At 37.6% G+C, this 24,149-nt stretch overlaps 1 protein-coding gene across 2 annotated transcripts in view; it reads right to left on the bottom strand.

Moving 5' to 3' along the window:
* Nucleotides 1-2,596: 2,596 nt before the first annotated feature.
* The window catches only part of EFL1 (elongation factor like GTPase 1), a 63,508-nt gene continuing 41,955 nt past the window's right edge, over nt 2,597-24,149 (bottom strand). For both annotated transcript variants that reach the window (XM_059858485.1, XM_059858486.1), the window contains exons 16-20: nt 23,377-23,508; nt 20,799-20,946; nt 16,076-17,079; nt 13,336-13,520; nt 2,597-3,152 (exon numbers count right to left, since the gene is read on the bottom strand). In XM_059858485.1, coding sequence (XP_059714468.1) covers nt 2,964-3,152; nt 13,336-13,520; nt 16,076-17,079; nt 20,799-20,946; nt 23,377-23,508 — 1,658 coding nt within the window. In that variant the 3' untranslated portion in view covers nt 2,597-2,963. The remainder of the gene's footprint in view (nt 3,153-13,335; nt 13,521-16,075; nt 17,080-20,798; nt 20,947-23,376; nt 23,509-24,149) is intronic.

Genomic DNA, 24,149 nt, shown 5'->3' with positions numbered 1-24,149 from the left:
CTTTGTCTTCTATTTTAGGAAAGTTATAATCCAGAATGACTGTTTTCATGAAAATATGGCAGAGGGGACAATGAACCATATAACTGTCATGGAATCATCACTAAAGCCCAGGAGTTTCTCAAGGCTTGTCTCCCCTAACTCTGAGGCCTCTGCTATAGCAAAAAAAAAAAAAAAAAAAAAAAAAAAAAAAAAAAAAAAAAAAAAGAGCAAATACTCCAGGGTAGCAGTTCAGTTTGCACAGGCATAAATCATTCTGAAAGCAGTGATGTAACAGTGATTTATTCATTACCTTACTTATTACAGTGTAAAAGAACCGTATGAAAAAAACTGGAAAGAGCTCTCCAGAGATGGGAAAAAGCCAGCACTGAACTGGTGATGATGAACAATCTGCCTTCCATTTGTAATTCCACCTGAGAAGATGCAGATTTTAGCTGTGCTCAGTGGCCAGTTCACAAAAAAAAAAAAAAAATCTTGTAACAGCACTGAACTCCCCTCCTGCTCAGGGGGCAGCAAACCTGTGTGAGCATGTAGGAAATGCAGGGCTCCTGATTAAAGTTTTATTTTTGCTGCCTGGGCAAATTATTATTTATTGTTACCCTTTTACACCAGCAGCTTTTCTGGGAGAAAAAATGCATCCAGATGTCTCACTGGAGCACAGTGAGACATGTCACTTTCTAAGGGTGAAGGACAAGGCTTTTACAAGGCCATGAAAATGCTAACAGGAAAACACTACTGAATTTGGCTTTTTTTTTTGGTTCAAATTCCAGAATCAGCAAGTCTTTACAAAGATAAGCAGTTTCAGTATAAAGAAGTAAGATGATTATAAAAATATTCCTCTAAAGAACCAGTGGAGTATTATGCAGTTGGATCTTTGCTAAAAGCGGAAATTAAGGAGGAGGGATGAGGGGAAGAAAGGAAAAATTAACAAATAAATAAATAAATAAATAAAGCAAGCTCCTGTAGGAAAACAGCATCTGTTGAAATAGCAAATATCTGTCAAACAGCCCAAACCACACTATTTCATGGTATCTATTTTTTCCTCCCATTAGTCATGGTTTGCAGGAGTTTTAGAACCATGGAATGATGCAGCTGTAAAAAACCAAAACCTTTTCAGTTTATTAATAGATGCTATAAAAATAAATACTAATTTTTATCTTATCTACTTTTGAGTAGATCCAAAGTAGCACAAAACAAATCAAAAAGCACAAAATCACAACAGAGGATATGACTAAGCCACATCAAGTAGATAAGAGCCCAAACTTCAGACACGCTGCTAAATCAAATTGGTATTTACATGTAAATATTTTATCTTGCATGTAAACTATTTGTCTCAACACCAGTAAGATCAGCAAAGCCTACACAGACAACTCATGTTGGAAGTGTTTTCCTTCTCAGGGCTGTACTGAAGCAGCACATCACAGAAACTGCAGATTTGAGAAGTAACACTGGTAAAGAATAACAGAATATGAAAAGCACACACTTTTTATCACTACCCCAACATATCTATGGATGGTTTTAAATAAGAGGTTCTACTCCAAGTTCCAATTTCAAAACATTTTATGAATACCAAAGGACAATGTGCCAACATTACAAGAGGTACTAAAAAGCCCTTATCTCTGTTTTCATGACTGTCCCTCTCCTACACATGATGCAACAAAGAAAACTACACTCTCTTGCCTAGTTTCAACTCTTGGGCTTTCACAGGGAGTCTGGTATGAACAAGAATCAAAATGAATCAGAAGCCATGTGAGAACTCAAATTATGCATTAAAAAAAATGGTGCTGACAAAATAGTCCAGCTCATTCACATCCTCTCCTCCGCGTGCTCTGTTTCTGTTTCCAAAGGAAACTAGCAAGAAGCACAGAAAAATTTACACAGCATTCTGAAGCAAACTGGAGTCAGAAAGGAGAAAGCCTAATAGAAGAGGCAAAACTATCAGATACCTTCCCTGAAGAATTTAAGTTGATATGATCAGGGCCAGGAGAAAAGTCACTTGAGCTCCCAATTCGAGTTCTGCTGCCAAGTCACACTGTGGGAGGTTTTAGGCAGACCTGCAAGCTTCTAGTCCCATCTGTAAATGGCACTTGTCTGGCACTAGGTTTAAATATGAAAAAACATTTCAGACAGATATATTTGAGGAAGCCCTCTCTAACTGAGAGTGCTGTTTTACTTCCAGAGTTTTCAAGTACAATGTACTTTACTATCTGCATAAAGTAGGGGAAGAAAATTGATGTCCAGTTTCTCATCTATACTGGAAATACTCATTCCCTTCACCTAGTCTGTGGGAAATGAAGTTTTTAATAAGGTGTGTTCTAAGGAGGGAAAACAAAACAAATCCTGCTCAGCTTTTTGCAGTGCTGACTTCCACATATGCTATTTTTGCCCTCTGATTTAAAGATATATTAAAAGATGTAAGATATAAAGATATCTTACTAGTTTAAATAACTGCTCACGTGAGGAATAGAGTAAAACAAATAGTTTAGAAACTCCTAACAGGCCTACATCTCTTTGCATACAGGTAACTATGAAAGGTATGGGAAAGAAACAAATACATCACAGAAATGAATTTAAAAAACAGTCAAAACCACTAAAGAGCTAAATTCAGTGCATGGTTTATTTGCAAGAAGCTAGCTAACCAGCTCTTACTGTAACTACATGTGACAAATCAGAAAGAAACAAACTGAATTGGGAGTTCCTAATTCTTGTGACAGGATGTTCAATAGGGCATTAAATTTTAAAAATTGAGACAATTGCAGTGAATACTTCTATTTTATTTCAATAAATAAACTATTTTCTCTGTACAAAACTTGGAAAGGCTTAAGTTTATTAAAACATAAGCCAGAGACAAAGCATGTAAGAAAAATGGTATCAAAGAACAAAGTCCAGATGAAATTTTGCATCTGCTGCATATAAAACACTCCACCCACACTTAGCTGTGTCAGAGAGAAAGGGGGCAGACACAGCTACTTATTTCTGCTCAGAGTTCTTTGCTTCTCAGCGTGCTCCACGATTTTTTCTTCCACATAGAGCCCCTTTCTCTTTCTCACTGCATTCATGTACTTGCGGGCCTGGTTCTCCGAGTCTGCCTTCTCCCCAAAGTGCAAATATTCCTCCTCAGTCGTGGGGACCCAGAATGGGTCACTGGAAATGATCTACAAAAGGAAACAAACAAAAAACCAGTAAAGTAGAACAAAAGTTTATTAGCATATTTCAAGCAATCAACTGCAGAAGCAGAGAAACCAAAGTGGAGCAGATCAAGCTGTCTGGAAATCCTGCAATTAGCCATGGAAGCAGAAAACAGGAGGTCAGACACACTCTGCAGCTCTTGCCCCAAGAAGCCCACAATAACTTTTCAAATTCAGCTACAATTATCTGCACAAGTTTTTCTAAAAGCAATTTCAACTGCCCATCAGAAAACAGTGCTAAATAATGTTCAGAAAATTCTCAACTTTCAAGAGAGAACTCCTTATTTAGAATATTACCACACAACAATTGTAGTAGAATTTATCAGAACTGAAGATTTCTGCTCATTTCTGTGCCCTATGTTTTCCAATCCCAAGCCTAAGTTGGACAGATGGTTTAAAAATCACTGTTTCTGGCTCTAACATATTTAGCAGAGTTGTTCTTACAGTTTTGTAGCCCTTCTCTAGAACAGATTTTAGATCTAACATGATCAGACAATAACTGGACATGCCTCTATTTCCAGTTCATCATATATACCCCACACTTGTGGGATTACCAGAGAGGGTATTACAGAGAACCCTAAATATGAACATTGGGAAGGGATGGAATTGACCATATAGTGTTACACAAGTTCTACTGCAGATTTCAAAAATACTAATTTTTCTTGATTGTAGATTTCCTCACAAGAGGCAGTTACAGGTAATATATTTTTTCTAAAAAACCCCAAAGGTAATAATGTACTGATTTCTTTAACAAAACCTGCATGGAAAAAGCAGTGCAGACATGTATTAGTTAATGCAAGTACCACAACAGTTGTAACATCTGAGCATATTACTCTATAATTTCTGAAATATTAGCACTAGCACTAATAACTGACAAGAAGAGAAGAAATTTTCCTAAATTACCAATTTTAGCTTAATGCTATAAGCCTTTTCTACCACTGCAAACTTTTTCTTCTGACAAATTCTTTCAATTGCCACATGGTACTTTAACCTAAGCAAAATAACCTAAAGCTCAGGTTACACAAACAAACAAGAAGAGGAATTAAAAAACGGTGACTGAAGATGGATAGTTTTCCCCAGAAACATTGACAATTGTGGACTCCTAATTTAATACCTCATGTTAAATAACTCCTAACACAACCACACAAATTACACTTCATGGGGAATTAGGAGAATGACTATGGCAGCCTAATTTGTATCAGGCAATACTGTAGGTTCAGTCTTGCAAAAATGGGATGTAAAGCTAAACCAAGAGAAACAGTTCTAGTTTGCTACAGTTAAGCACATGCATAGACTAAATTAAGTGGGTATTACTCGTGCTGAAAGTGACAGCCAATCTCAGTTATTTACATGGGAAATGACTATGCACAGGGTTTTCTGGCTGAAAACCAAAAGCAAGTAGAGCTCAGAAATAAACAGTCTGAAACTCAGCTTTCCAAATTTTTCTGTGTTTATTTTTCACCATAAACGTAAGGACTGTCTAACCACAGAAGAGTCATACCCACTCTAATGTCTTGCACAGGGCCTTCTAACCAATGCACAGAAACTTAGAAGTAATTCCTTGAGAGCTTACATCTATAAAAAAAGAATGGTCCCCCCTCTGTAAGAGTTTGAAAGTTCCACCATTACTTTATGCACCAGAAGTACAGAGAAAGGGCAGTGAAGATTGCATGCTGACTTGATAAAGCTGCTGTGATGCTCATCCTGAACATCTTCATGATGTAAAGCTACAAGGGACTTCCCCTTTCATGATTTCCCTAAAGAACTGAACCAACCACAATTTCCAAGTCTAAGAACACATGAAGAACAAAAGGTGATTGATGCTCAATGGATTTGCTTCAGACTGTACTACTGAGGGAGGTTCTACAGCTACAAACTGGTTAGTTAAAGACTGTTTCTATGCCCTTTGATGATTTAATTGGCAAGAAGTGTAACACACAGAAATTATGCCCAGAGAGAAGCAGTGAGGCAGTGGTTCTTGAAGAATGAATATAACAGAGGAGTCCAAGAGTATACAAAATTGAACTTACAGATCTAATCTACCTGTAAATATTTAGATACTGTAGTGATGGATGTTGAAGAAAATCCCCAGGTTTGACAGACTGGCTCTTTTAATAATTGATTAAAGACTTGCTCTACTGAAGTTTTGCACTGGATATTTCTTCACTGACAAGAATTCTTTATGCTTCAGCAGGTCTAAGGGAAGTCAGCATAACAGCAGGTTTAAATGTACTAGTCAGTATTTATTAGCCAGCAAGGGTAAAGCTATTTCAGCCCAGGGTTACAGAATCCTGAGTGAACCTTGCACTGCTACATGATGCAGAGCAGTGCAGTAAAGAGGTTAATTAGGTTTTAAAGAACTACCTCAGGAGTAGCTTGGCTTATCAACCTGTCTAAATAATTCAGCCACTACACACTGCTTCTAGAGCAAGATCTGGTGACATCAGAAAATTTCTGTTAGAGGACTACACCTACCTAAATGGTGCAGATCCACTATAAAAGATGAAATAATCAGCAGATGTGTTACCATGCTGTGGTAAGCAATGGGAAAAAGGAACCTAGGCCATCATCTTGAAGAAGTCACTGTAACCCTATTATGACACACAGGGGTGTTACTGACACAGTGACCCAAACAAAAAAGTAGGAAGTTTTTCTTTTTTGAAAGTTCTGATTCTGTGAGTGAAGGCAAAGACATAAACCAGACTGTTCCTCTTTACTCATATCACATAAATGCATCAAGGCAAATGTTCACAGCAGGTGGAATCCATCATTCTCCTGCTCTGTTAATACAGTGCAAGCATGCAAAAGGAGAACGGTCCCAAAGCATTGTCATCAATTTCCTGACAATGGGAACTGTCAGAATGGTGGGCCTGGATTTCCTGGAATCAGAGCTAAGAAGCTTTTTAGGTCCTGAGCTATTGTTTGTATTCATGGGAACCACACAGGGATGGTTCTGGAATTTGTAACAGGAATTGAGTTTTTGTCTGACTGAAGCCCTCAGTGATGAATTAGATTCTAAATGGACCATTCCTTCTGGAATATGGTATAGTAATTTCACAGAGAGCATTTACTTTGGATCCTGAAAAATCCACAGGCTCAAAGAAGAACAGATACCCAGAAACATTATTTATTCTATGTTGCATGCCACTTTTAATTTAAAATTATTTAAATGTTTCTATGTACTACTTTTTCAGTACTAAACTAAAACATATAGCCTAAGACACTCCCCTTAAAATCAGAAATGTGATAGCATCTTAACAACACTTTTACAAAAAGCTACACTCCTCAACAAAACCTTCAATCAAAAGAGAACTGGACATTCAAAATAATATGCCTTGCACAGCTGGAAAATCTTTAAGGGACTGAAGCAATTCAGTCAACCTTCTATCAAAGGTCTGCCTCTCTCTCTCTGCCAGTGTATTGGGTGTCTGGGAACCACTGAGCAGGGAGGAAAAGAAAATTACCACAGCCAAACCTTACATCCCAAGTTTAACAGACATTGGACATCAAGAGGCACTAACATTAGGAATAAGAATCTGTAAAACCAATGACATTATGGTATTGTCAGCATTATGATTAAGTACATTTTCAAGTACCACCACACTGAGCTTGACTTGGTAACTGGAAAATTCAGCACACCTCTTCTCCAGGAATTTTTCTAGACTTGGGAATTTTTCTTTTTAATAGCATGAAGTAGCCAGTGGCCTGTGCTTATTTATTACTCAACATCAGAATTCTCTGACAGGGACAACATCAGCTTTAACTGCAAACAGCCTAGCACATCCACGATTACTCCTCCAAGTGTACCCAACAAAGTGCTTTCTCCTTAACACCACCAAGTATTTCTATACACCTGAAAGGCTCTTCTGAAAGACATTTCTTTTTAAAAGTGAACTATAAATCAAGATCTGTGCAGTGGATCACTGGACCAGCATTTATTCCACAACAAGGTTTTCTCTAAATGAGCCCATATAAATACAACACAGGAAAATGAATCAGTGCACAGCAGCTGATAGTGTTCTTAAATCCATTACTGCAAACACAATGCCTAAGTGATGGAAATGTTCCTATTAAAGGAGCATTGAAATTAAGGAGCATTTTAAATTAATCTCCATTGATTTATTTTCCAGAAGTCTTGAGTTATATAACTTGTTTAAAGTATGACTATAAGCACACCTGTAGAATTCCATTATGCTTTAAAGAAAAATAAAACCTCCCAGACAAATAGATGAAGTGTGTCCCACTGCTCACTGCAGAACCCACTCTAGGTATAAATAAAACTGTTCATAATGTAGTCAGCTGGGATTAGGTATTTCAAAAGAAGTGAAGAGATTACTTCAAATATTGTAAGCAAAGAGTGTTCTTTAGAAGAAACCATTCTAAAGCAAGATATTTCATTAAATATAACAACTATTCAAACCAACACACCCAAACAATGAAGTCTCCTAAGACTTGTTTAGTAAGAGCATGCAGAGTAGCACAGGCAAAACAGATGTCACTCTCTTTTAGCTTAACAACAACACTTTAATTATTCAAGATATAAATGCTTGTATCTCTGTGAGAGACATAATCTGAATACCTGTAATAATAATCAATAAAAACAGAAATACTATGAGCACACTATGTCAATACTGATAAATGATAGAGTGTGTACTAATGCTACAAATGATTATGTTAGCTAATCAAGCTTTTCAGTAAGACATGAGTTAGAGCAGACCACTTGCAATTCAAGAGGACTTGGAATTTTAAGGCTTAATTTGAGGATGATTTATTATTTGCATTTCAGTGTCACCCAGATGGCTCCAATAGTGATCCTGCTCCCATTGTCTAGTGTATTTCACAAAATGATGGTAAGAAACAGTTTCTGCCTAAGGCAGCCTAATTATGCAGAACAAGGTTGAGAGAAGCACCAGAAGCAAAGAGAAGGGATCTGCCTAGTTCATCCAAAAGGTCAGGCAGATTTGGGAACACAGCCATGCTCCTGGTAGCATTTCCCCTACTGGTCCTTACTGTCTGATGAAGACAGAAAATTTCTTTTGAGCCAAATATCATCAATGTGGAAAATGCCTTAGCTGGGCCATGAATAGAAAGAGCAATCTTACTCTGTCTCATAGAGATTTTAAGACCAGCAAGCAACATTATGGCCTTTGTGAACTGCTCAGTAAGAAACACTAAACTCAGTGTGACTGGGCACTACCACCAGCAGCCATGAGCAACCAGGAAAAACATTATGCCAGAAGTTCTTTCTTGTGGAAAAAAAAAACAAAAACAAAAACAAACCACCAAACTATTATGCACAATTTCAAAGATGATATGGGCTCCAGTGGATCAGAATCCTTTCTACCTTTGAAAATTTGATGGCAGAAAGGTATTTCAAGAGCATTTACAGCTCAAGTGGCGTCCATCACCTAGTAATGTCATTGACAGACACAGACTATGGAACTGAGAAAGGTACAGCTGATATGCATGTCTGAGATATCTGAAGTAGCCCTGAGAAAGAATACAGAGGTATATGAACAGTTACCTACTGTTTTTCAAGAAAACCATATGTAATATGCTGGGAAATGCTGCACAAGTGATTCTGCACTGAGCATAAGCAAATTCAAGGCCACTTGGGTACTGGCACTGTGCTTCCAGAACAGAGAATACCCTACATGAGTGTACTGGCTGTGTGGATACCCTGCAAATAAAAGAAGTATCCAAAACTCTCCCACAATTCAGAGCTTCCACTCACAATATAATGGGGACTGCCAAGGCCTGAAAATGCCTGGTTAGATACAAGAACTCCTCTTCCAAGAAATATTGTAATAATGAACATTTACACAGTAAGCTAAACTCATACAAGTTTATTTTGGCTCAGGAGCATCATCCTTGTTTGTGTCTCAAACAGTGACAGCTAAACTTTACCCTTGACTTCAGCCAGGAGCTGTTAATGGGAATTTGGTAACTGGAAATAAAAAAGGAGATGTGTGGCTCTACTGCTGCATTTTTTCCTATTACTTAAGAAACATGTATTGAGAAACAGAATTAAAGCCACACCCCTACCACTCTTATTTACTGTTTCAATTAGCTTCAGATGTTCCTGCCAAAACAATGAGCTTTTTATATTTGAAAGGTTCCAGGTTACTCCTTGAATTCATTTATGTGCCCAAACTGTCACTGGTGCAATAATGTATGTAAAATTAGAGTTCAAACCCAGAAGAGATTCTCTCATTACCTCAGCTTGTTTCCTGTTTAATGCAAGCCTAACAATCTCATCCAGCAACTTCTACATTAAGCCCCATCTTCTGAGCTGTGAAATGACTTACAACTCAAAAGGCATGAATTAAAATTCAGAATATAAAACTTCCACATTCAGAAGTCTCATATTCCTAGCAATTATTACACACAGCCCTTCTCTTAGCTTTCTCCAGAGCCCTAAGGCACGTTCTAGGCACTATTCTACTTAGAAGGGACAATAACAAAGAATTCTGATTAAATGTATTTACAGCTCACTCATGGCCCCTCAAGTAAAAAAAGTATGTTTAATAGTTAATCTTCATGCAATTGAAAGATGTGAATTAACAGGAATACTATACATTTCACAACTTTACAACTAGTAGATGTCGTGGACAATTCTTGCTGAAAACTCAATCAGCATCTGAATAGAGCCATATGCATTTTTTACACTTTTTTTTTTTATTTTTAACACAGATTTCCCAAATGGGATGAGAGTTCCATTATTCTAAGGATTGTGCAATCACAAATACCTTCTTGTTCAAAACCTTATGATTAAGATAAAATTGCATGACTGAGTAAAAGATTTAACTGCAAAGAACTGAGAACAAAAGAAACAGGCTTAAACAAAAACATACATTAACTGAAGGTGTATTATTAATTCAAAGTTTAAAAAATACAACTAGTTCATAATTATACTAAAGTTAAATATTTTAAACTAACAATTGAATAGGAAAGTTTATACTCAAATCAAAGAAAGTACTGCCAAGTAAACCCAACACACCTAACATTTGCCTAACTTTTAAAATGAGTTTTTTTAAGCCTGGACTAAACTGAAAGCTCCCATTAATGGTTCCTTGGTGCTGTTCTTTACAGGCAGGAATAAATTGTATAAGCATGCCAGAAGAAATGAATAAAAAAGGAGTATCTGACAAGACAGGCCTCGATAGATGTACTGCTGCATCCCTTGGGGCTGGGGCAATCCCAACTACACAAAATCCATTCATTAACTGAATTTAAAACAAAAGGCAATATCATTTCCACAGAGACCAAAATGGCTTCATTTAAATGTAGGCTCTATCACTGACTTTCCTGTGTTCAGAGTCTACAAATCATGGTAAGGAAATACAATAAAAGAGAGAACTCAAACCTCAATTATTTAAACACACTCTATGCATGTGATTTCCATGGGACAAAGTGTTGGGAAGTTTAAAAATCCCCCAAACTGTCTATTCCCCTTTATGTAAAATGGGGTTAACAACACATTAGAAGGAAATGGTGCAGACAAATGCATGACCCAGGTACTCAGCTAATGACCTGAGCACAGTGAGAAAACAGCAGCAGCACAGAGCTCATTCAGAATGCCATGGAAGAGTTTGGAGAGGGGGCAATTAAAGCAGCAGCCACACTCTTCAGTAACACAGTTTTAACACTAAGGAGAAAACCAGTTTAAGATTACACAAAGTTCACATCATATTATCTTACACAACGATGCATTAAATAGCAGGGATTCAAACAAAATGCTGGAGTTTGTCATGTAGATACATATACCATAATTCATCAGTAAAGTGATAATGTCAAAGTCATTCCCAACACTTGATGCATCTTTGTGCAGAATTCAAAGAGAAGAAGAAACAGGAGCTGAGATACAAATAATTTCTCATGGTTTCTCTGTCAGGCTAACACCAGAGATTCTGAAAATTGTATTTATTTAGAAATTCTCTTGATGATGTGAGAGTAACATGCACTCCTTCTGCCATCACTGCACAGAGATAACATTACCAGTAGCTCAGTAAAAGGCTTATTTTATCACAAAAATATGAGCATGGCTTTCATGGAGACAAAAACCCCAATCCTCCCCCTGCTGACAGATCCCCCAGGTGCAAAGGTGACTGCTTACACAGTCATTTTCCTACTACCAATGCATTTAACATACTAGCTGCAATTACAGTCTCTCTCAGAGGTCAGTTTTAGAATATGCTGCCAGTTGTTCTAATCCCTCTGTCCTATGAGTATCTATAATTATGTGTGAATATTTTCTTATGTGAAATTCATAACATCTGAGAGTGAATGCACACACCAAGGCTTGGGGATAGAAGGGGAGGCCTGGGAGCCACAGGGTTCATGTTTTTGCTTAGTGCTGGAGCACAGGAGCTACAAATCCTACAGAAACTGGCACAGAACAATGGTTAGCTGGAATTGACGTCCTACTGGCTGATATTCCTTCAGGGCACTGATGTCAGAGGTTCACACAAAAGACCACTAAAGCCACAAAACCTCACCAGCTGCACTTCAGAGGCGACCATCCAGAACTGACAAGATTACTGTACACAGTACAGCCAACACTCACTGGTTTGAGGTGCCTGAACTGTAACTGGCTGTAACCAGAACCTCTACACTTAAAAGATGCAGCTTATCTATTTTGTTGGGTGTGTAGACCATGTGTGAAGGGTCTTTTTTTTCCTTTCTGCATTCTGTGCAGCTGTTTTTCCTTTTGTGGTTCTATGTGAAGGTGTACTTAAGATAGATTAAATAAATCAATATAAAGGAGGAGAGCCAAATCCTTGGTGCCTGCATTTACTAACACCAGTGAGGCACCACTGCCAAGCAAGACATAATGTGCTTTTCCAGGTGAACTGTTTCAAGTACTCTTCCCAACTCTTTTGCTAGCACGTGGCCAGTTTGCACAGGTCCTCCTTTTCCCTTATCATCCACATCAAATTTCTGACACAGTTACCACAGTTACTAACAAAGAAATATACTTAGTGGAGTATTTTACAGATAGGGGGACAACTTAGCTGTGGATGAAGAATCCACACCATGTGAAAAAGTAGCACATACAGAGAAACACTGGTAAGCAGCCCATAGCTGGTAACTGCAGGGAGTGTCACTGACCTCCAAATCTACAGTTGGTTCCACTCAGAGACTTGACATTTGAGGTGACAAAATAAATCAAGGATCAAACAAAGAACGAAAGATTTTTTTTCATCCATTTACAAAAGATTCTATTGTTTTCTAACACCAAATAAAGGCAGGCTAGACCAAAACAAACAAACACCCCCAACCCAACCCAGAAAAACCTAGACTCTGAAGTTATTTTAAAAATTTAAGGGGAAAAGTTTACACCCACTGACTTCTGCCCTTGAAGCCATTTTTAGTTTCTTCACTGGAGTCTTCTGAAGAGCCTGACAATGCAGGTGTGTTCGTCTTGAACAAGGAGCTCTGATTTACAGCCTTTTATTTCCCCCCCTGAATGTCTACTCTCCACATCATAGAAATAAACTACACTGCACTTTCAGCTGATGACACTCCTGACCAGTTTTCCCACTTGATTTACACCTTCACATTCAACTCTTCATTTCTTTAAGTGACAAGGATGACCAAAAGGAATGATTTTGAGGTCACCACTACTTACTATCAACACATTTAATTTTGTAAGCAAAAAATCTTTTTGAAATCTATTTGATTTGCCTTTTAAGCATGAAAGTTTATGTTGGCTTGGAATATGGAAGGTGCCTGCTAGACCTTAAGAGGTTAACTTTCATGTGCATTACATTTGCTGATACATTTATTTTCTGTTAGTGGTAGGTTGGAGCTGTTTTGTGGTTTTGGTTTTTTTCCCATTCCCCAAACAAGTTTACCAGAGAACTCATGAAAAAGGGCACATAAATACAGGAAAACGCATCTATAAAGAAACAGTTTCATTTATGGAATACTTACTTGCTGTTGAAATAAAAATACCATCTAAACAAAACAAATATATTTCTGAACAGTATATCTACAAAAAGAAATAATTTAGGGTTTTTTTCTCATTTCAAAAAGGAATTAATCAAATATCTTGACCAAAACTTAACCTTTTCTGCTTATTATTCCAGCCTGCCACATCTACAGGAAATAGATCACCAAACCAGATGGAATAAATAGATATTTTTACCTCCCAGTGGCTGAACACCAGCTGTGGACTGGCCAGGCCACTGGTTCTCTTCCTGATTTCATCAGCAAAGCCAAAGCTTTCTGCTACTGGCAGGACAGCCTTAATAATAAACACATCCGTGCCCTCCTTCATCTCCTCCTGCAGCACTCTGCCTTCCCTTTTGGACAGCACAGCATACACACGACCTGCAGAGACACAATCCTCATCAGCTTACCAACATCACATCCTGAATACACCATGAAGAGAAATACATCAATGAGGAAGGCTCAGCTTTAAGTAAAATGCATAACTCTTTTTGCTAAAACTCTTTTTTTAAGTCAATCAATTAAATGGACACATTAAATTCAAACAACATATTCTGCCATACAATGTGCACAGCCATCTGAGTAGCATCTAATCAATTATTACTGCTGGATGAGTCCATCTATGTCCATTTCATACAATCATATGACTGTTTTAAAAAGGCACTTTGCCAGATTATGTGCCTAACTTGTTTTTTTCCTTATAACCAAATATTTGAGAATCATTACTAAGAAATATTATTGTGTTTCAGGTATTGAACCTAAGCCACTGGTAGAAATTTGCTTGCATATCCCTACATGGTACTTGTTTCAGAGTGCAGAGCTATTCTAATCACAAAAAAATAGTTTATCTGAAATACTACATATTTATTATGCTTAATGACTTCAACTGGTTTGTTAATCAATTCAGTCTTAAGTTAGTCATGGATAATTTCAATTTTCTTTTCCAAGTTAATATTCAATCTATTGAAATACTGTGTATTTGTCATGAAAATAGCTGTGAAAATGCCCATGTTTGACTTTATAGTAGGTATCATGTTTTTGAAAGTATTTCACAGACAAAAACTAACAAATACATTTGTGTTGATCAAGATAGTAAACACACAAAAAAACCACTTAAAAACACTGTGTCCCCCTCTCCCTGCTCCTTTCCTCAGCTTCAGTTTGAGTTACTGATTGTCAGAAAAGTTTGATGGAAAAAGTTTTATATTCTGAGAACACAGAAGACTTCACTTTTGCAGAAGTGACCATCTCAGAAAGAAGCAGGTCAATATGGAGATATATTAAACTTCCCAGGGTATCAACGTATGGAATGCCAAAGGAAAGAACAAAGATACAAAAGGCAGTGGTTTGACACATGTCAACTGCTAAGCCTGACTGCACTGAAGGCCTGCTTTTCACTCCTCCTAATGAGCATGCAATTTATCAGCTGAAGTTTCCACAATAAATATTAAACCCATGAATTTGTAATGAACTAAGTGCATGTCCATGGCTATTACAACACAATTCACATTCATTAGGCTGTACTAATTCGTTTGCATGTCTGAGTCCTAAATTACACTCATTAAATATATATATATATATATATATATATATATATATATATATATATATTAAAAAGCCATGCTTCCATTTGGGTTTATGGCACAATAGATGAGCCAATGCATGTTTATTACTTCAGTGTAAACAATCATGCCTTTTGGATACCGAGTAGTTTGGGAAATAGCAATTTATACAGTGTTCCTGAGGTCTAAAAATTGGTACCTTGCTTACAGCTTGATATAGAGACTCAAAAGTAATGTGCCCTAGTGCTTCTGGAACAGCCACATGGAACAATACAGAGTCCAGTTTTGACAGCTATTAGTAATCTTACACATTAGAAAAGAGTCTGAAATGCCAAAGTTCCCTGCCACAGTAGGGGATGTTGAGGGTAATGTGCCCATAAGCCCAGGGCAGCACACCCTTTACCAGGCCTGCTACAGGGCACCTCCAGCAAAGAGCAGGATCATGCATCTGCACAAAACACCTGCTCACTCAAAGCCATTTATTTTCATCACAACTGTAATTTTTGGTCTCTGGACTGCTATCAGTATGATTGTGTGCATAACAGCTGAGATTTCTTTACAAGTAACCAAATATTTAATTATTGTCTGTTGGATATGCTGCAACTTGTGCCATGATAAGTACAAAGTAAAACTGCTGGTAGCTTAAATGCATTGGAAGTTCATTTTTAAGAAAATCTCAGTGCTTTGGATCAGAATCAGTGTGCAAGCAACTCCCATGGAACACTCCAAGAATAAATACAGTTAAGTGGTGTCATAAGTAGGTCATAAAAACAAGTTTAAGTAGGTGTGAGTGGTAAGGTAATATCAGTGACACCATTTGCCATGTACTGGGTTGAGCAACTTGCACACCAGAAGAATAGAGATGCTACTTAAAAACACAAAATTTCCAACTGGACTGCAACAATAATTTAATATTCATTTTCTTGATTTTCTTTTTGTAGTATTGTATTAAAATACCTTGATATGGCATTTGCTAAGATCTTGCACTCCCTTAATAAACAGGAGAGGTTTCCCTTCTCTTCATGGGACTTATGCTCAATTATGAGGCACAGTGTTGATAATCATGGTTACTGAAGCTGGTCTTACAGAAACTCCATAGAAAGGCAATGTTTTGTATCTTGCATTTCACAAAGGTGCAGCATTGTTCTTTATGCCTATGGCTCAGAGAAGCCAGAAAAATGCTGAATTCTCATTCAGAATAGTGTAAATATTACAGGCACTAGAAAGTCATTGGAGAATCTACTGGAGAATGATAAAAGACTCCTGACAAAACCTTTAATGAAGCTATACCTTCTGATTCAGTCTCATTTATAAAATCTCACCTTAGAAAACAGAAGGCAAATTCTTGGCAAAGGTTTATTTTCCCAGTCTTACCTAAAACTTCTGCAGTAGCCATGATTTCACACGTGTACATTGCTGCCATGAGTCTCTGTGGCTTTGCCTGCAAAGCATAACGACAGGCTTCCTTCATGGTGGCAATCAGCTGTCCAGAGAAAGGGCCATAACAATCTGCAAGTGGTAATTCTCCTTTGTGCTTACTCATTTTCTCAGGTGAGTCTGTGCCACTTTGGTTCCTGTCCTGGTGTTCATTTGCACTGGGACCTTCAGCAGTGCAACTGCTTGCTGGACTATTATCTTCATTTTGCTGATGTTCTGTGGCATCCAGTTTCCCTGAATCCTGCCTACTATTTGACAGACTATCTCCAGCTTTACTTATTTCCCATTTTTCCACTGAAAAACAAACACCCATGAGAGGCTCTTCACACATGGGACCTGAAAGTGTAGCCAGCTGAAATCCACTCACTATGCTGTTGTCAAAGTCTCTATATTTACCTACTTCTTTCACAGAGTTCCCAAGGCACTGCCACACAGATCTTTTATAGCCCCCAAAATTATGTAACAAAATATTAGGCCCACACTTCCGTGGTCCAAATGACCAGATCTGATTGACGGCATTTCTCCACTTTCTTCCCTGAAGACTTTTCTCCAACTTTTGTTTGAATTCTTTGATTCTATCAAGAGTCTTCTGATTTATCTCATGTGTTTTTTTCTCTTCATTCAGAGATGTGTTGAGTTGTTCCATAGTTCGAATTAAGTCACTGTTTTCTTCAAGAAGTCGAGTTACCTCCTCAGGGAGTGGCATTGCTCTCACACTGAGAGTAGCTTGTTTATTTGGAGTATTCATTGTAACAAGCCCATCTGAATCAACCTGAATTCCTTCAGGAATTTTATTTTGGTCCTCTTTGGTTTGGTGTATGACAGCAACTTTCTGCTGTTTTCCTATTTCTTCGTTCACCATATCGACTTTGGGAGGTCTTGTTATGGTCTCTCGGAAGGGTATAATAGGAGCAGACACACTGATCTGCACCTTTGCAAACCTGCAAAACAAAGTTTAAGAATTAGTTTAAAATCTTGAAAATAGATTCAAACTTGGGGGTGGGAAGTAGGGCAATGGCCTTAACACGGAACAGATGTTCATGAAGAAATCTGATTGCAACATAGATTACTAGGTAATGCATTTCAAACTCAAATTTTATGTACTTCAAAAAAGAAGCACTGCCTTTTATGTCTTCAGAAATATTTGGAAAGGAACTCAAGAAAATAAAAGCAAAAGCATTGCTATGCCTCTGCATAAATCACTGGTTCACCCACATCTTGGAAAGTATGTGCTGTTCTCTGCCCTCAAACGAAACAGAACTAGAAAAAAACTGAGAATAAAGATGATCAAAGGAACTCAAGGACAAGAAGCCTTCAGATGTTCCAAGGGTGCAACAGAGACCTACAAAACCACATGGGGTATGGGAAAGGCTGACCAGGATTAACTGTCAACCAAACCACAAGGGGCCCTGGACTGAAAATGACAGAGGCCTGGGAAAGCATCCCAGTTACTCCAGTTTTACTCCTCCTATCCCTGCTGTTGGCCACACTGCTCAGACGTGGTACAGAGACGGACACTTGGTGTGAGCCAGCACAACTGCTCACACAGGGAGATGCCCAGAGAAGATGAAGCACTGGGAAAGATTAACAGAGCTTTGTCTGATAACCACTATTATAAAAGCTTAATGCTATGAAGTGATGCTTTAAAGTCAGGTGCAACGTTTTAGGCATGTCAAATTCTGTGAATGACGGCAAGGAAAAAGGAGGAATTATTTATTATCTGACTGACTCAAAGATCAGAGCTGTGTATCCTTCTTAACCATCCACGAGCTCTGAGCAGGTTCATTAAATGACAACAGAAGGACTAACCAAAATTTCCCATTTGGAAAATAAATAAATTTATTTATTTAAATAAATTTAAATTTATTAAAAAAAAAAAGTAAATTTATTTACTTAATAAATAAAGTAAATTTTGGCAGTGATAAAAAAAGTTGCAGAGGAAAAGCAATACAATTGTAAGATTTATTTCTATGGGAGTTAGAACCAGAAGATTTATCCCTTTTGCAGTTCTTTCAAGAATTTGCATTATACCAAAAAACCAAACACAAACCCATCCATATGTCACCGCTACCTTAATTCTCTTTGTTTCTCATTCTGAAAAGGGTAACTTAATCCCCTCATGCTTAGTATTTGCAATGCTCCCGGGAAAGAAATTTCTAAAAATTTCTATTGAACAATGCAGAAAATAAAATGTTGAAAGTTACAAGGTCTAATTTCTTACTCCATTCAAAAAGAACTAATTGGGAACAAAAAAAATATAAATTTGGTGAAATCAAGCAGAACATCCATATTTAATCATTTAGATGAACACAGATGACTAATCTTTGAGTTGTTTCCATGTCTCTCCACATCTCTGACAATAACTGTCACTTGAACATAATTTTCTAAATACACAGGGGGAAAGCTAAAATTAAATATGTGCCTTCGAAAAAGTCTGAATAAAATCTTGACAATGCAATGTAGTTTGAATTCAGCAGAACGTCCTCAACTGCTGTAATGAGTCCAAAAGCATCAAATCTGCAAAACCCAGTTGATGAAATTGTGATAGATGCCAATATCAGGATCCTACCCCCTTACTTCAAGTGTGACTCAAGCATTTTGAATAACCTTTGTCAGTATTTTGGAGGAAAAACTTGTGGGTCACATTTTAAGGTTATTATATGCTGTCTTGATCCCTAGTTCACCATTTGCTTTTCTAAATTATGTGCACTTAGAAGAAGTTAAACATTTACACAGAAACAAAGAACACATTTCAGAGCACAACTTCTCCCCTTCACACTGTAATAGTTAAGGAGTGCCAGTTTACCACTGTCAGAATTAACACAGAACCCATGAGGAATGGAGCAAGACAAGAATCCTATTCTGGAGTTTTACTTCTACAAAATGGGGAGAGAAGGAAGGGAAAATTCTTGTCCCACTGATGCCTTAAGGTTTAGCTTTCATATTTTCCAGATTCTGTACTGCATTAGTATATAACTCTGAACTTCATATAAAGTGTGAGCAAGTTCTCTTCACAGCTTAGTTAGACAAAACAATCCTTTTCCAGCCTGAGAACCAAGGACACCACTGCAGCTTCAGGCCCAAACAACAGTGTAAACAGCAGTGAACTGAGGAGAGCAATCTGGGAGGATGGGAAGCTGCAATTGGATAATTAACCCCAACATGGAAATGGAACCAAACTTACAAAAATGTGGAAACTCAGGACTCAGAGACCATCTTGGGTGTAGCCCTTGCCAGGCTCTTGTACTGCCCAAGCTGTGTCCTCGGAAGGCCTTTTAATAAATACCTACTTTATTTCTTTACTCTGTCTAGGCTCTGTTCTAGGTAGCCTCTGAAGGCATCACCACAAGGGATGGCAACTAAAATATGCCAAATCCTGAGAGACTGAGAAGGAGCATGAGCTCTAGAGTGAAAACACCTGCTCCCAACTCCTTCTGGGAGCTGGCACCCAACTGAGAAATCATGAACCACAGTCAGGCAGGACAATGGTGGGAGCCCAGCTCCTCTGTGTCTCCAGGTGTTTCTTGTTTGTGCTCACAATGCCACAGGCACAGGGTCCAAAATGGTCACTTTTGACAGACCATCATTCTCTTAACAAAAAACAAATTAGATGACAAATCAAAAACCTCCAAAGTCACGTACATGAAACAAAAGTTTAGGGATGAAAATGTACATAAATGTATGTAAGTAAGTCCTACTAGCTGCTCACTATAATCCTATTACCCTGTCATGGAGTATTATTTTAACTGTCTTTTTTTCAGATTTGGACCACTGCCAATAATACAATCCTGCTAAGCAAACTGCAGCTAAAGACAGGCACAACCAGTTTTGCTTAAACACATTACATTTGAGCAAAATGTATCAATAAATAATACTACATTTTTAGTTGCAGTAAAATACGTTGCACTAAACTGTAATGAGAATAACCATTAAAACATACACCCAGTTTTACAAGTGATCCAGCCTAATTCAATAAGAAACTACAGTTCCCTGATATTAACTAAAATGAGCATGGGTACAGTAAGACAAACATTCAACCTCTCATCAGGTTTGCTCTTTGGTTTAGGAAGAAAATGCCAGTAAATGTATGTGGCGGAAGTATCAGAAATGTTTTAGTAAATGAAGTTACAGGAAGGGATTGTTACAGACATCTATTCTTCTGCCATTTGAAGAGACATTAGAGGATACTAAATATATGCATGTGTGCTTGCAAAAAATACTACTCATGAATAAGAGCAGATTAACCTTTGAAAAAAAATCAGTGAGGAAAGGCACAGGAGAGAGTGTGCACATACAATTCTGGCCTTGGTGCTTTATGATTTTTTATAGTTCATTTATCAGACATGAGGCCCCTCAGTTTTTATTTTGTACAAATGCTACATTACATTCTTAATTAGACTCCTGAAAGTACTGCAATTTGTAATTTCTAGAAACTGCCCCAAGTCTGTGTTAGATGTACAGAAGCAATAAACTAGTGGCTTCTGCCAAACTACAGATAATTTTATAGCTACAAAAAGGTACATTTATGACTCAATGGTAAAAACTGTTTGTGGATAAAGCTCTATTTTAACAGAATATAAATCAAAGATATCCATCTGACAGAGAAATACAACAGACACCTACTGAACTAAAAATATTTCTTCCTCCTTGCCCCTCTAACCTTTCTTTCAGGTCATCCAAGCAGCGTTGAAGATGAACTTCTCCTGCTGTCACCAGCACATGTTCTCCTGTCTCCTGGATTAAAACTTGCACACATGGATCAGCTTGGTTTAAAAGTTTCATCCCTCTGACCAGCTGAGGCATATCACCTGGCAAAACAGGGTATTATTAACAAAGGAATACTGGGAAAGAAATACTCAAAATAGGATAGACTTAAACTGAGAAATAGTAACACACATTTTTATGGAAGCCTGAACACAAATGGGTATTTTAGGAATACACAAAAACTTTCAGTGGGCAATTTTCTGCTTATGAGTCACACAGAGCAGTGTGGTTTAAGAGCACCAACTGAAAACATAAGCAGCACTCAGCATTTGTCACCAACAATTTATGTACTGATGACAAAACTCACATCATACAAATATAACCATATAACACCACACTTCAATGGATTGCACATTTTTTGTTTACACAGCTTTATAGCAGGTTCAGTAGAACAGGTCACCCATTGACTATGACTGTGCTAGGTTGCTTCCTATACAGAGTTAACTTCAGATACAGCTCATACCCAATAAAACCCCTAAATTTTACTGAAATTAACTGATTTAAAAATTCAGGACTTCACTCCTCATTTTCACAAATTATCAAATTATAACCTTTCTTATCCATGACAACTTTTTAAAGTCATCTTTCAGTAAATAATTTCATTTCCTTGCAATCTTTTATAACTAAGTGCAATTGCTAATGCTTAAAATGCTCCAAATAAATAAATAATAATATTAACTATAGCAAAACAAAAGTAAAAGTAATAATATGGATTACTTAGAAGGCATAACTTCAAATAAAGCACAGGAAGGATTTTGAAGTAGCTGTAAGCCACTAGAAAGCTTTAAAGTAATGAAAATCTGAAAAGAGGAATAATCAGGAATGTGAGGGCTTTTCAGTGAAACAAATCACAGCTGTCCCTAAAACGAAGGTGTTTAAAATGAGCTGTCTTAAAGTTAATGGAGAATGAACAAGCACAGCTGAGTCAAATTTGGCTAGATTACATCAAAGCTATGCATAAACACCCCATGTCAGCAGCCTTTCATAATGAACACCATTTAAAGAAATTAATTATGAATTCTTTTTTTATTTTACACAGGCAGAAGAGAATACCCCAGGGGTTTCCAGGAATGTATATTCACATTCAGAAGGAAGAGTGACATTAAAGTTGTCATTCACTTGGAGACTATTAAAAGAAATATGACATTGTTTATTTACTGCTGAGCTTATAAGGGTGTAATAGAAAAATGTCCTTGAAAAACAAACAAAAAAAAAAAAAAAAGAAAAGTGGAGAAACTGCAGTGTTATTTCACATGGCCAACAGAGTTGAACACAGACTTTCAACTTTGTCTCTGCATTTAAGCTCACAGATTGATGAGTACTTTTTTTTCTTTTAGAGCTTATGGCAATCTTACAGGAAGATTTTGATATGAGCATGAAGACATGCAGTAATTTTGTAAAATGTACATAGGAAATAATTTATATGAGTCATTTTTCAACATAAGCAGATGCATACTTGAAGCAGGTCTGATGTGGCAGTGCAATGCACAGATGTGACAACGTGTGAGGGCCACTTCAAGACTACACACAGCTCTCTGGGCAACTGCAATGGCCACATTTTGCTTGTCTTCCTGTTATTGCAAGAAATGGTGGATTTTCAGGAGACTTCTGCAGGTATAACCACCTTTCAGGCTTTTGCCCCCTAAAAATTTACTTCAGATCATGAACACAGGAGCTACTGAGGAGGAGAAACTAAGTAATGGTGCAAGAATGATCCAGCTTTATTTCTTAAGGAACAAAAGTTACCCCCAAACTGGTCAGCAGTTCTAGAATTACATTCCTTTAATATTTTGAACTTAATATTACAATCTGCAGAACCAGTAATTTCCAATGCTTTCAAAACTGCTTTAACAAATGTAGGATGTACAATATATGATTATCTGTTACTCAAACACATGAAACAAAGAGCTGCCAAGCTGTCTAACGGCTCTCTAAAAAAACATGTAATCTCAGTGTCAGAGTATTTTGCAACTGAACAAAAAGCCAGTTATTTTGGTTCTACCAATGCTACAACAACAAATAGAAATGGGGCTGAAATTCAAACAAAGCCAGAGGTATCCCACTCTGTTTTGCAGGAAGTGGGATGGAGGCATCAAGGAGAAGCAGTACTGCAAATCTGCAGTAGCACAAGCTTACTGGCACCCATAAAAGAAGGGCAGCAGACAGAACCCACAGATCTGCTCACCTTCACAGTAAAGGAACACTGAACTGTTTGCCCATGGAGTGTCTGACTTGTGAACAGCTGTCACAAAAGGGCACAACAACTTCTCCTGTGTCTCCTCACCTACCGAGACACGAGGGAGGCAGCTGGAAGAACCCACACTGCCCTCCAGGCAACCTGTAGGTTTATTTTATACTGGGCAAGTCTCTGATTCAGGGGCTAGCTCAAAAACGAGCCAAATCACTGAGGGCTGGAAGCTGCACTGCAGCCACACTGAGCTGGTGGAACCATCCCCATTCCTCTTGAAGCTTACTTGGATGTTTGGGTTCAACTGCTACTCGCACAATCGGGGTAGCTTCGAAGTTGAGAGGTGTAAATGGTGGACAAGCAGGTGATGTTGACAGTGTTGCAGACTTCAGCACAAAATCTTGCAAGCCTCCTATTCCTAATAGAAATTGGGGGAAGAAAAGGCAAAATGACAAAAAAAATCACCAACTGTCATATTAAATGAGACTAAAAACATGACCAAGTTAATAAAAGGTGAAATCATTCTAATTACAAAAGGAGGATTCAAGAATTCCTCACTGTTCATATAAAGTATCTGTTAAGATACTTGTCCATAAACTAGGTTTTTAAGTCTCTGGTGTGACATTTGATATTTAGTCTCACAGTTCCCACTGCATTCCCTCAGTATTTTAAAAGGCATGTTTATAGCTCTGAAGAAGAGAAAGGACATGAGGAATTTTTTCCCTTCTAGTGTGTCCAAGCCTTTGTACAGCTCGGATTTAATTCTGGTGGTTTAAATTTAGAAAAATTTAGATTGCATGAGGCCGGCAATGATCATCCAGTCCAACATCCAGGCCAAACTTCACTATTAGATCAAGTTGCTCAGGACCTTCTTCTCAAGGTTTAAATGCTTTTCACAGTAGAGACTGCATAGCCTCTGCTGGCAACCTCCTCCAGTGCTTCATTATTATTATTATTGTGAAGAATGCTTTTTTTTTTTTCTTTCCACCCCCTCATGCCCATTTGGGATTCACTTTTTGTCCAACTTGATTCTTGTAAAAATGAATTCATCCCATTGTA

The sequence above is a fragment of the Haemorhous mexicanus genome, chromosome 13 (assembly GCF_027477595.1).
Source record: "Haemorhous mexicanus isolate bHaeMex1 chromosome 13, bHaeMex1.pri, whole genome shotgun sequence".
Classification (NCBI taxonomy): Eukaryota; Metazoa; Chordata; class Aves; order Passeriformes; family Fringillidae; genus Haemorhous; species Haemorhous mexicanus.
Note: the sequence above shows the minus strand (reverse complement) of the source record. Positions and strands in the feature narration are given on the sequence as shown.